Source organism: Corythoichthys intestinalis, chromosome 20 (assembly GCF_030265065.1).
Source record: "Corythoichthys intestinalis isolate RoL2023-P3 chromosome 20, ASM3026506v1, whole genome shotgun sequence".
Taxonomy (NCBI): Eukaryota; Metazoa; Chordata; class Actinopteri; order Syngnathiformes; family Syngnathidae; genus Corythoichthys; species Corythoichthys intestinalis.
The window spans coordinates 33,457,942-33,472,431 of record NC_080414.1 but is presented as its reverse complement, the minus strand read 5'-3'; the positions used below and the strand labels follow the sequence as shown (position 1 = coordinate 33,472,431).

Below are 14,490 nucleotides of genomic sequence, written 5' to 3'. Positions count from 1 at the left end.
TATTTTCTGGCTGAGTCAATGTGTTGAGTGTCATTACAGATAAAAAGAGCAAAATGCTTCCTGGGAAAAACTAGTGAGACTTTACTAAATTTGGGTCACTTAACAAGAAAAATAGGTTAAAAGTGTCAATTGGCTATTGTTTTTGACATGCAGTGTCTGGCTGAAATGTTAAAGTCCAAGCAATCTAGGCGAAAGTGGGCATTAATTGAAATGGAAATAGTTCCATCGACCTTAAAAAATTGTCTACCATTTCAGAATATAATCATGAAGGCAAGACCTTTGACATATTATGCTGTTTTTAATGCATTGAAGAAATCCTGGTGTTTTTGAAGTGGACAAAATGCATTCATGTTTTGGAAACCCATTTCATAAGCAGTGGCATATACCCATCTCAAATCAAATGCAGAAACTGCTATTATATAATTACACCTGTGCATCTTTGTAATCAACATTAAAACATCTAGAATACTTCAGCCAACCAAAGTGTTGTTTTCGTGCCAGTTTCCGTCTGACGAGACAACAACAACACGAAAATGCAACAGCCTTTCTGTCATATGTTCACCATGCGTGACATTTTCATATTGTACGTGAAGTACGTCAACTTGCATCGTAGCAGTGTCACTCATGTAAGATGTGCTGCACCCCTCCCTCACTATCCTCACCGGAGTTTAGGATGCATCTCAAGCTAGGATTACGACGAGGACTAAGATTTGTTTTCTTATCTTGACAAAAAGGAATATGCAATGTTGCTTTAGCTTTTAAAGGTTTGTGCTGAGTGATCTACAGACGCCAAATGTAACTCCTAGCGTTAGCGTAGCATTCGCATTAGCTCCAGAATGGCAAGCGACTGACTAAGACTAATAAGCATTTTTGTCCAAAAGACAATGGCAAAAATTAAAAGAGCTACCAAAAACAACAATGCTCAGCAAGTACGCTTTAGTTTTATCTCTGTTTTATCTCTGTCGCTCTCTATTTTCCAAAATTGTGTTGGTCTGTAGTCACTCAATCACTTAAAGTCAGTTGCCTAGTAGTGCAACTTGCAACTTTAACCCGAAATTGACATGTAAGCAAACAAGAAGTCTGCAAAAGTAGTGGGTGTCTTTTGGCCAATATCCTTTCTGACTGAGTCTTGCACAGTGATGTTTTTGGAAGCCGTTTAATTTTTGTCTTAGTCTTTTGGACGATAATACCTATGAGTCTTAGTAAGATTTTAGTTATCAAAATATGTCTTCGCCTAGTTTTTGTTGATGAAAACTCAAAACAAATTTTGTCTAGTTTTAGTCAACATTTACCAAAAATGTTTTCGTCTGTAAAACTAAAAAAATTCTCCAAAAATATGTAAACAAAAGTTTCAAACTATTTCGAACAAAAACTGACAGACGAGCACATATTGCAGCATCTACAAGGATAACATCAACTTGGTGAAAATACACACTCAGCAGGAAAACAGTACATTTTTATATTTTCAATCAATTATAGCCACCTGGATGCCACAAATTCTATGTATAAAAAAGTTGTCTGAGAGTTTAGAGGACGCTCGAGCGCTAAGGCAAACGCTATGCGAACGCTACGGGTTACATTTAGTGTTTGATGCTTTAGCCTTTAAAGCAGACATGTCCAAAGTGCGGCCCGGGGGCCAAATGCGGCCCGTGGTCAAATTTCATCCGGCCCCCAGCCTCTGTCATAAGATCAATAACGTCTGGCTCGCACACAGACTTAATAAATTGGTCAGCAGTACTGCTACCAGCATATGAAGTAGCTTACACATTAAATGCTGATCCTCATTTACCCACTAAAAGGCAGCAGCCCTTCAAGCAACATTACCCTGTGTGACCCTTGACTTCCAATTTTCTAAAATGGCAACAATCAACAAAGACAACAAAAAAGTTGACTGCGATGGCCGACGCTTCAAGGATAGGTGGAAATTGGACTATTTCTTCATTAAAATACGCAACAACTGTGTCTGCCTCATTTGAAACAGTCGCTGTTTTTAAAGAGTTTAATGTGAGGCGATATTACCAAACAAGACACGCTGATATGTACGTCAAGATTACAGGGAAGATACGCAGCGAGAAATTGAAGAAACTTGAAGCTAGTTTAATTTCACAGCAGCAGTATTTCGCAAGATCCCGAGAATTGAAAGAGAACGCCACAAAGGCTAGTTGCGAGATTGTTGAAATTATTAATTAAAAAAAAAAATAATAAAGAAAATGTGACACGCAGAATGGCTTGATAAAATTTGCTTAAATATATTGTTCTATGTAAAGTACGTCAGCCAAGGTCGGCCCCACACATTTTTACCACACCAAATCTGGCCCCCTTTGCAAAAAGTTTGGACACCCCTGCTTTAAAGCATCACACATTGCATATTCTCTCTGGCCAAGAAAACAAATCTTACCGTGTGTGCAAGCCTGCATGGAGACTGGAGACGACACACTGGTGAATCAGTATGGGGGAGGGCGCTGCACGTCACGAGTGACACAACCAAACACTGCCACGATGCAGGCTAACTACACATTAAATGTCACACATTGTGAACATGTAACGGAAACTATTGCGTATTTTCGTCTCGTTCTCGTCTCCTCAGACGAAAACTGTCATTCGTCTCGTTATGTTTTAGTCTCATAAAACACATTTTAAGCTCGTTATCGTCTCATCATCGTCATGAAAAAAGTGTTGACGAACTATTTTCATTATCATTGACAAAAACAACACTGCTAACTATACATAAAATGTCACACATAGTGAACATGTGACGGAAACTATTGCGCATTTTGTTCTCGTCTCGTCAGATGAAAACTGGCATTCATCTCGTTATGTTTTAGTCTCCCATTTTTAGCTCATTATCATCCGTCATTGTCATGAAAAAAGTTTTATATGTTTATATAAATACTTTCGGTGTCGTCATCATTGACGAAAACAATACTGGTCTCGCATTTATTTGGGTTTGAGACTACACAACAAAGCGCCCCATAGGGTGAGTGCTGCGGCATTCGTCCGAAATCGAATACATCACACCATGTCTTACCCTGTGCTTGATGAAAAAGACGAATCCAAATAGTGGGACTCATGGGGTAAACTCCGGACAAACTCAACATAGCGATTCCCAGGCTCATACAGTTTGGAATTTTCACAAAGACTCTGGTGGTTGACGGGAAGTGATACAACCTGGGCCTGCTGGAGCTGGAACCAATTGACTGTGACCTTGAACAGACAATAAAATTCTGCGATCAGATGCTGATTATAATATATTCCACTACGGTAGTAAAAAGTACTTATTTTGAGGTAAATATACAGTGGTATGAAAAAGTATCTGAACCTTTTGGAATTTCTCACATTTCTGCTTAAAATCACCATCAAATGTGATCTGTCCTTAATGAAAACCACCTAAACATTTATAGGTTTTCATATTTTAATGAGGATAGCACGCAAACGATGACAGAAGGGGGAAAAATAAGTAAGTGAACCCTCTGCCTAAGGAGACTTAAAGAGCAATTGAAACCAATTTTCCCCAAAAATCTTAAGTTAGGTGTGTGCCCAATCACTGATGAGTGGTTTAACGCTCCCCTGCCCACTATAAAACGCACACCTGGTAAGAAATGTCTTGACGATAAGCATTGTCTGATGTGCATCATGGCTCGGTCAAAAGAGCTGTCTGAAGACCTGCGATCAAGGATTGATTTGTATAAAGCTGGGAAAGGATACAAAACCATCTGTAAAAGTCTGGATGTTCATCAATCGACAGTCAGAGAAGTTGTCTACAAATGGAGAAAGTTTGGCACTGTTGCTTCTCTCCCAAGGAGTGGCCGTCCACCAAAGAAGACGCCAAGATTTAAGCACAGAATACCCAGAGAGGTAAAAAAGAACCCTTGAATGTCTGCTAAAGACTTACAGAAGTCTCTGGCACAGCCCAATATCTCTGTGCACACATCAACTATATGTAAAACTATGGCCAAGAATGGTGTTCATGGGAGGACTCCACGGAGGAAGCCACTGCAGTTTCAAAAAAACAGTTTCAAAAAAACATTGTTGCTCGTTTAATGTACGCAAAAACGCACTTGGACACTCCAAAGAAGTTTTGGCAAAATATTATGTGGGCTGATGAAACCAAAGTTGAATTGTTTGGGAGTAACACACAACGTCATGTGTGGAGGAAAAATGGAACAGCTCACCAACATTAACACCTCACTCCCACCGTGAAGTATGGTAGAGGGAGCATCGTGATTTGGGACTGTTTTGCTTCTTCAGGGCCTGGATAACTTGCAATCATTAATGGAAGAATGAATTCAAAAGTTTAACAGGATGTTTTGCAGGAAAATCCGAGGCCGTCTGTCAGACAGTTGAAGCTAAAAAGAGGATGGATGCTGCAACAAGACAATGATCCAAAACACATAAGTAAATCCACTTAAGAATGGTTTCAGAAGAACAAAATACACGTTCTGGAGTGGCCAAGTCAAAGTGCTGACTTGAACCCCAATGAGATGCTGTGGCTTGAGCTAAGAGCAGCGATTCATAAAAATATGAAATGTGATGGTTCACTTATTTTTTCCCCTTCTGTCATTATTTGCATACTATCCTCATTAAAATATGAAAACCTATAAATGTTTGGGTGGTTGTAGTTAAAGCAGACACTGTTTTTTCATCTGTGCAATTTTGACAAAGATCATATCACATTTGATGGTGATTTTATGCAGAAATGTAAGGCATTCCAAAAAGTTCAGATACTTTCTCATACCACTGTAATTGTATAAAAGGTTTGGACATACAGCTTTAAGGGTGAGGTCACATTGAAAGATCATCTTTCGGAGCTGAGTGATGACCTCACTTTTGGTTTTGGCTAGATCAACTCTTTTTTCCACAACATCTATCTGACAAGCTTCGGAGTGTGCTCTCGCCTCGTCAGCCTGCAATAGAATGAAGACAGAATTTAAATCATGTGTTGGGAATCGTAAAATGCTGATAATAGTTCTTTTTGAAACTAATGAGCCAAACTGGGAGAGTGAAACTTATGTGTTGCTGTACCTTCTGCCAGGCCTCCTCTTCCAACCTGCGCCGCTTTTCTAATTGTTTGGCAGTCGTTGCTCCTCCAACACCTCCAGTCTGCTCCCCCTCAAGGCGACTGGTGAATACCTTAGCCTTTTCGTACTCCTCTTGACGCTGATCCTGCAGCATCCGAGCCTTTTTCAGAGCGCTGTCCGCCTCATGCTTGTAGTGCAATGAACATTTTAGTTATTGACGAAACCTCCATTGGAAATTGATAAAAATCCTCAAAGATTTACCATTTTCTTTTGCTCTCTTTGCCACTGCTCTTTCATTTCTTTCCGTAGTTTGTCGAGTTCATTTTTTCGAGTCATCAGAGGCTAGATAAAAAGGCACCAAACTATGTTAATCATTCCACTGTTTATATTTCACCTAAAAGTCATAGAAGCAAGAGACTTTGAGGAATTACCTGCATGAATTTGTTGCTTTGGAGCACTGCTGTGGTGTTTAGTACAAGCCTGCTGTACTCAATGTCATTTCTGAAAGCAGCCATGTAGATGTCACGGAAAGGCATGAATTCCTAGATCAAAAGTACACGGGGTCGGTAAATCAAGCAATGTGTCTAAAATATAAATTGCAAATTTTCGAATCACCTGTTGACTCGCGAGAGTCTTTGCTGATTCAGCCATTTTGTTATAGCTTTTCGCCAACTCAATATCTGTAAATAAATAAATGCACTTTATATTACATGGGTGTCACACTCATTTTGGTTCGTGGGCCGCATTTATGGCAATTCCATCTCACGTGTGCCGGACAGTGTTGTTTTAGTCAACGATGACTATAACGAAAATATTTTGTCGACGAACAATTTTTTCATAATGATGACAATATGATAACGGGCTAATAATGTGTCTCGGAAGACTATAACATAACGATACGAATGCCAGTTTCTGTCTGGCGAGACGAGAACAGGACGAAAATGTGCCATAGTTTCCGTCACATGTTCACAATGTGTGAAATTCTATGTGTAGTTATCCTGCATTGTAGCAGTGTCTGGTTGTGTCACTCATGTGACGTGGCGCGCCCTTCTCCCCCAACTCACCCACTAGTGTCCTCTCCAGTCTACCTATTGCTTGTTTTAAGACACACATGAGCCCTTTTCACACACATATACTGGGAAATTCCCGCTTGCGTCATTGCTTTCATGCATGTAGAGATGCCCCGAGAATGACGCGGGTTGGACACTTTCACACACTTGTCCTGTGTTGCCCACTGGCGTTCTCTGTGCGAGGAGGGCTGCTGGTGCGATTTTATACCCTGGACATTACGTCATTTTTGGCTGTCACAATGTTGGTCAAATCGTTTTTCGTTCCGGAGGGCGCGTTCCCGATGTCGTAACTGCAGCCAATTCAAGCTCATCAAGACTGTATTTAGGCCCAGGCGATGGGTGGCCAGGGTGCCGCCGTGGGTGCAGATCTTGGTGGTAGTAGCAAATATGTATTTGATATTGAAATTTTAATTTGATATTGAAACCCCTCTTGATGTTTTCGTTTTTATACAATTTGTAAAATTAGTTAACTAGTAGGTCGCCATTGTTGTTGACGTCGCAGGGCAGCGACATCACAGGGTTACGTTGTAGGGTTTCATGAGTATGACTGTTCCGAAATAAACATGTCATCTGTTCAACCCTTTCAATTTGAACCCGAGAGGAACATTAATGAGCATGACAGCACTATCGATATTTCACAAAATGAGCAGCAAAAGCAAAATAACCAGGAAAGACGCGATGAGACAAGAGTAAGGGAAAAAAAACGGTGTTCTGCCAAAATGAGCTAACATGGCAAAACGAGGCCAATTTGACACCATCAAGTACTACCGTGCGCTTTCAACTTGTTTTGTTGAGACGCATACAGACAGAAGATAACTAGAGATGCCTTAAGAAAATACTTAAATGTAGTAATATCAAATAAGAGTGGTTTAAATACGCTACGTGACTAATGTGGTCAACAAATCAACAATCTGCTTTAAAGCTTCCAAAAGAAAACACAATGCTCAAAAGTATGAGAGGGAATACATGCAAAAAGTACTGAGGCAATGAAAAGATAATAAAAGAATCAATAAAAACACAAATAGTAAGTACTTGCCGCTTTCGCCACGTAGAAGGAATTGCAGTAACCAGGTAGTATTTGGCGATTGACAGTGACAATCTACATCATCACCCCAAGCGTCCATTACGTGCTTAAAACATGCCGCCCTCTGTAGGTCAAAACATGTACTAAATACTATAGATTTTTAAATCAATGGCAATATTTTATGTGTTTCTAATAACATATTTTAGTAAAAGACAACAATTATGGCTTATTAGAGACTACAAATCTTCAAGTCTGAGGTTCCCTTTAAAGGTCTGTGCTGACTGATCAATCACACAATAAATATAACGCGTAGCGTGAGCATAGCATTCGCATTAGCATTAGGCTATTGCTAACGGCAAGCGTCCTCTTAAACTCTTGGACAACTTTTTTTACATACAGTTTGTTTCGTTCAAGTAAAAGAATGTACTCTTTTCCTGCTGGATGTGTATTATCACATCATAGATTTATAGATGCTGCAATATGTGCATGTCTGTCAGTGTTCATTCGAAAGAGTTGGAAACCTATTTTTTATTTATTTTTGGAATGAACGTTTCAAATTTTACAGATGAAAATATTGAGTAAACGTCGACTAAAACTAGACGTAGACAAACGCAATTTGAAATGCCTAAAATATGACTAGGACTAATAAGCATTATCGTCCAAAAGACTAAGAAGAAGACAAGAATCAAAAGGGCTGCCCAAAAATAAAACATAGGGCCAGACGTTTTTTTTTTTTTTTTTCAAGTAAGTTAGCTGACTGGCTGCCATTTACGGCGCTCATTTGCCCCCTTCCAGTCAAAATTGATTGGACGTCTTCAATGGCACTTCAAGATAAGCATTCACAACCAGTATCTCAGTATAAGTCAGTTGGACGTCTATCGTCGCTAGCAGGCAATGAGTTCATTTTGCGTCACTTTGATGACAATGAAAGATACTTCCAGGTCACGTCCTGTAAATCTTGGATTATTTAACTCGCCTTTTACATTCAGTGTTGTACCTGAAAATGTTTTATTTTTTTCGTGAACTGAACCTCTCATTGGAGAAAAAGTAGTAGTATTGTCTCATCGACTCTGACACATTAGTTTTTGCCTTTTGTTGTTTTTTCTTACTAGTACACGTTATACTACTAATGGTGCATTCATAAAAAATAAAATGCTGAATAAAGTATCTTGCAATGACACATTGGATGAAAAAAAAACAAAAAACGAAAGCCTGTATTTAGTTTTTGAAAGAATGACCTATCTTGGTTCAACTTTCTCAATCAACTATGTATTTAAAATTAATTCGTTTCAACATGAACATTAGCTACAATGGACAGAGATAATGTTGAACAGAGGCATTTACTTTAAATCAAGTCAAGCAATGTCCTTGAGTCATTCATCATCAAATAAACCATTAGCCACCGAGGATGTGTTAAATAAACAGGTTGTCTGTTTGCCTGATGACACATGCATTGTACCACTTTACAGAAAGGTCCTGTGTCACCATGCTACCAAAAAGAATGACCAAGTATGACAGTGAAACCATTCATTAACTAGCCCGCACAGTGTCAGTTCACATGGTGAATTCTCAGCCTTGAGCATGCAGGACATTTGAATACAGCTCAGGTGAGGTAACTCTAAAAAAAAAAAAAAGCAAGGTCCCTCAAATTTCGCTTCCAGTTTAACAAATAAAAAGGACAGTTGTCCAGATAGAATTTTAAAACAATGAGGTTAAAAGGAATTTTACACGAAAAATTGGTTCAGAGTACAAAGCGGTACAGTGGGTGACTAGATGGCACATCTGCCGCACAGGTTAAGTCAGGCTGCCTCCCTCCTTTATGGTGTTTGAATGCTCTCCCTATGTCTGTGTGGGTTTCCTTCCAAATCTCAAAAACATGTATGCTAGATTGATTGGACACTAGGGCTGGGCGATATGGCCAAAGGTATGTATCACGGTAAATTGAGCAGATTTACCTCGATAACACACACACATTAAAGCCTATTTTGCCAATGAAACATTTAAGATTTTATCATTGCAGTAATGAAACAGAATGAAGCAAGCACATACGGAAACATTGCGGTGGCCATTAAATGGTCATATTATAGGCTTTACTGTTGCATTATAATTAATGCTGAATGCTTTACCATCATAAAAGATATCAAAGAAATCACACACACACACAGATACAAAATAACACGACATACTAATTGCTGGATGCAGTCCATGCCCAATCCACTGTTTAAATTAAGCTGTTTTGACAAGGTTAGAGCCGCTATTCGACTCCATCACGTTCATTTCATAGCGTTAGCCGCTTGCGTTAGCTTATGGTCTGGCTACCAGTCACCCTCTCCTGAAATCGTGATAACCAGGGAGGAAAGCGGGTGAAAGCCTGTTTGGAGACCAACAACTGTCTACCTAATGTCGAAAGTTTGGCGACGCTCCCTTCAGCCCGACTCCATCATGTTAGCCGCTAGTGTTAGCCACTCACGGTAACCTACCGGGTTTCTGTTTGTTTGAGTTCCTGATAACCACCTGAATTCATACATAAGCACATTGACTGCTTTCTTAAAGGGGAATGAACATAGCCGAACAACACAGAGTCAAAGCGGTATGAAAAGGCTACTAGCATATCTTCTTGTTTTATTAGTTTACCGAATTTACCAACATGATCAAAATTACATCGGTCATCGTGAAGAATTTCGGTAACGGTAAATTTTCGGTATACTGCCCGGCTTTATTGGACACTAAATCTAAACTGTTTATAGGTGTGAACGTAAGTGGGAATGGTTGTTTGTCTGCTTATAACCTGCGACAGGCTTGCAACCAGTTCAGGGTGTACCCCGCCCACTGCACTGCAGCTGGGATAGGCTCCAGCCTCCCCTCAACTCTTTTGTGGATAAGCGGTACATATGATGGGATGGATCGTTTAGTGCGCCATGGATGAACAATTCCAATGTAGAGTTTTAAACAATATTTACAGTCTTGACATACGATCACAATGACATACGATCGTTTTGACATCCGATGTAAAATTTGACTCGTCATTTGTCTCGACATATGACAGCATGCTCAAAATACGACGATTTATGTAGAGCTGTCCCGACTAGTCGACATAGTCGACGTCATCGATGACGTAAATCCGTCAACGAGCACAACATCCCGTCGACGGTTAATGAAGGGTTAAAAAAATATATGCGCGGAAAGTTCAGAATGTCGGATGCTCTGTATGCAAGCGGGGAAAGCGGCACAAAGCCAAAAAAGCACACCAGAGTGTCCAAAACATTGACTTATTTCAAAGAAACAAAGGAGCGTCCGTCCTGTCTCTTCAATGCCAAGCTTGGCTGCACGTCGGCCGTGAATAAACACCTCAAGCGCCGTAACCCAGTTTGTAATTTTTTTTTGTTTTTTCATTTTTTGTACACCAGAGGGTACTGTCGCCTTACTAAATAATAATGTTTCATTGACAATGGGCCTATAAGTGCTATTAGTATTGTTCTTAATGCTAACTGAAAGGTTTATTTCATGTTATGGTTTATTTTATGTTATAGAAATTTATATAAGGTTAAAAGGTCATAAATATATACAGTATATACAGTGATTGCACTTAAGGGAGAGATTGTCAATGATAAGGTAATAAATTAAGGTAAAGGCAATTCAGTGATATATAAATAAGGTTTCAAAGGAAAAAAGTGAAAAGTTTTCGTTAATTTCGTTCTAATTGTGTTGTTTTATTTGTGTGCACCGTAGCTTTTACAGTGTGATTACATCAAGGATGGAATAAAAGTTGTAAACCATCAGTTTAAGAGACCATCTTTTCAATCGGGATGCTACACTAGTTAATTCTATCAGCATTTGAACTCATTGTTTATTTGTGATTTATTATTGTTATTTACGTGTTTATTTGTACTTTAATAAATAATTTAAGTGTTCCAATATGTTTTTTGTGAATTGATAAGCGTCAACAAAAATGTCATTGCTAAATTAGGAAAAAAAAAAAAATAAAATTTTTTTTTTTCAAATTATTAGATTGGTCGACTAATCGTAAAAATAGTCGGCTGACTAATCAAGGATGGAATAAAAGTTGTAAACCATCAGTTTAAGAGACCATCTTTTCAATCGGGATGCTACACTAGTTAATTCTATCAGCATTTGAACTCATTGTTTATTTGTGATTTATTATTGTTATTTACGTGTTTATTTGTACTTTAATAAATAATTTAAGTGTTCCAATAGGTTTTTTGTGAATTGATAAGCGTCAACAAAAATGTCATTGCTAAATTAGGAAAAAAAAAAAAAAATTTTTTTTTTTTTTCAAATTATTAGATTGGTCGACTAATCGTAAAAATAGTCGGCTGACTAATCGGGAGAAAATTAGTCATTTGGGACAGCCCTAGATTTATGACAGTGTTGCAATTTCATTGTTTTCCCACAAGACAAACGCTTGGCGTATTTTCTTGTGAGAGAACTCAACACGGGTCCCAAACCACTAACCATTACTTTCTTTCAGTGACGAGCAATCTAACGCGTTCGTTTTTCCAACCCAGTGATCTGATTAAACTTAGTTTCCTAAGTGTCTGTGCGTTACTATTTTGTTATTGCCTCATAATAATGGAGAACGAAGACTATTGTAGTCATGGACAGAGAGAGTTTCAAATAGAAAATGTTAGGAAGGTTTCCATCTTCTCACTACAGGTTTGTTTCCATGGTTACTGCTAACGGTTACTTCCTGTTTTGGATGTCACACGCGCTAAGTGTTTTGGGACTGAAAAAGGCGTGACGAACGCGGGGTGCACATTCGAGCCAAGTGCAGCCACTAGGTGAGATGGGCGAGGGAATTTTGATCTGTGTGCGTCCATGAATGAACATATTTTTCCTTCATACTGGAGGGTTCCAGCGATAGGTGAAGCTGATACATGTGTGGCCTTTTCATAGCTTAGCCGTTGCAACGGCGGGTCGTCATCACTCCAAGTCAGCAAGCATTGTTTACATCATATTCGTGTTGCACATTTAGCATCTTTGGGATGTGTTGTAAGTCCGACTGAGTGTAAAGTGCTTAGTTTCCGCCACGTTTTGTGGCCAAATTGACCGCGTGTGTGTATGGCGTAATTCTGGGCATTCGGCCATGCCCCCACCTTTGTGTTTATTGCACTGTTTGTTGCACAATTCATTTGTATGTTGTTGATTATTGTGCAGTCAATTTGCATAGTTTTAAATTGGCACTGAGATGCTGTGAACCATAACCCCTAAACCCTAACCCTAAATTCAGAATTTTTGACATTAGGTTCAATCTTTGAGTTAACCGACTAATTAAGCTCCTGCTAATTTAACAAATTCCATGCAGTTTGTCAGTTATTTGTTGGTTTCAGGGCTCCGGCGTGGCTAAGCTAGCGAGTCAATGGCGGTTGAAATTAACTCCATCGATTAATTAATAAACCCCCGATAACTCGAAGATTAAGCCTTATGTGAAAAATTTTGATCTTCCTCTTTAAATTCTTTAAATTCAATTATCGGAAAGTCAATTACATGTGATGACATTTTTCTGTTGTCATTCTTATGTTGAGGCAGCAAAGGGAGAAAAATTGGTAAAAAGTAACCGATAAATTACTTCTAAAGTAACTTTGAAGTTAGTTTGATAATAAAGTAATCAGTAAAGTAACTTGATGACTTTTTTGAGGCGTAATCAGAAGAATCAGTAATTGAATTACATTTTTAAGTAAACTGTGACAACACTGGTCCCAACAAGATTAGCGCAGGTGGTGAAAAAAGGAAAATGGTGACACTTACCAGTGAAATTAAGATGGAAATGATAGAAAAATATGAGCATGGTGTGCACGCCAGTGGACTGGCTCGACAATATGGCCGTAATATGTCTACGATCTCGATGATCCTCCTCCGACCTCTGTTTGGCAGTCTTTACAAGTTAAGGGGGACAATTACTATTATCGTACCATCGGCAAGGAAGTCTCCAGATTTGTCAGGTTTTTGATAATTAATTTCAAAACTTCTGCAACACAACATGCCTACTGTCTGCCATAACATGCCATAACACGAAAAGAGAAAGTAAAAACTCTTCTGCACCTTTCTCACTCTGTCGTCAGTAGGGATGGGCTGGTATAATATTCTGACTGTATGATAACCTAAAGCCATAGTATCATGGTATTGCAATTACAGCTATAACATGTGTTACGTTGAAATATTGGGCTTTTTTTTTTCAACTGAGCAGGATTTTTATTTTTTAAAACATTTTAGCAAATTGGAACGTAATTATAATGTTAAAATAAATTTAAAAAATAAAAAAATAAAAATAAATAAATTAATTAACTTAAATATTTTAAATAAAATTAAAACAAGTGCAGTCCTTTAGGTGAGCCTAAACCCACAGCCAACATTTTTACCATCACAACAACAATAATAGAATATTTTTCCATAAAAAACTTGTGTGTATGACTTGTATGATGTTTACATTACACACACTCTCTTTCTCAACACAGACAGTATCCACAGAGAAAAAAAAAAACACCACGTTTTACCACTGGTAGACACACTAAACACGCTGGAGTTCAACTCTCGTAGCTGGTGGGAAACGTTTATGACAGTGTTTACTACCCTTTAATTTTGTATAAATGCAAAATCATATTGAGGGTATTGCCTCCTCGACAGCCACCCTCCACAAATATGTTTTACATATTGGTTGGCCCTCCTCTTCTAAGCCGCGTCCGTCTGTAACTTTTCTGTAACCGAAGTATTCCTATACCATCAATTTCGTATTCTTTGATGGGGGAAGAAGTTCAGGAGTTTCACCTCCCCCAGCTATCGTGTAGCACAGCTGACTCACTGACACTGAGCAACAACTGTTGGGGGAGGGTTGAGCTTTATAGCTGCAAGAGAGTGATTACACCATGCATTTTTGGGACAAAAAAAATTGTCTAACTCTTAGGAACGGTATGACGGAAAATATTTGCGGTTTTGAAGCCTTGACGTTTTCATACCACGGTATACCCTGAAACCAGTAATCGGCACATGTCTAGTAGTCAGTCATTAAATCTGTAAACCTAATAGTCTGCAAGCATGTTTTACATGTCATTTGGCCCTCCTCCTCTAAGCCGCGGCCGCCTGTAACTGAAGTATTCCCATACCAGTGATTTCGTTTTCTTCGATGGGGGGAAAAAAATTAGGAGCTTCACCTCCTCCAGCCATCGTGCAGCACAGCTGACTCACTGACACTGAGCAACAACTGGTGGGGGAGCCTTGCAACTGCAAGTAAGGGATTTCTCCACGCATTTTTGGGACATAAAAAAAATAGCTAATACCTTAGGGATGGTATGACGGAATTTTTTTGCGGTTTTGAAACCTTGACATTTTAATAACACGGTATACCTTGAAGCCGGTAATTGGC

The 14,490-nt window shown here is 38.9% G+C and overlaps 1 protein-coding gene across 4 annotated transcripts in view; it reads right to left on the bottom strand.

Moving 5' to 3' along the window:
• The window catches only part of arhgap29a (Rho GTPase activating protein 29a), a 116,631-nt gene that overhangs the window by 36,781 nt on the left and 65,360 nt on the right, over window positions 1-14,490 (bottom strand). For all 4 annotated transcript variants that reach the window (XM_057823934.1, XM_057823935.1, XM_057823936.1 and 1 more), the window contains 6 exons: window positions 5,634-5,698; window positions 5,450-5,560; window positions 5,280-5,360; window positions 5,023-5,205; window positions 4,767-4,904; window positions 3,029-3,204 (listed from right to left, as the gene is read on the bottom strand). In XM_057823934.1, the coding sequence (XP_057679917.1) occupies window positions 3,029-3,204; window positions 4,767-4,904; window positions 5,023-5,205; window positions 5,280-5,360; window positions 5,450-5,560; window positions 5,634-5,698 (754 nt within the window). The remainder of the gene's footprint in view (window positions 1-3,028; window positions 3,205-4,766; window positions 4,905-5,022; window positions 5,206-5,279; window positions 5,361-5,449; window positions 5,561-5,633; window positions 5,699-14,490) is intronic.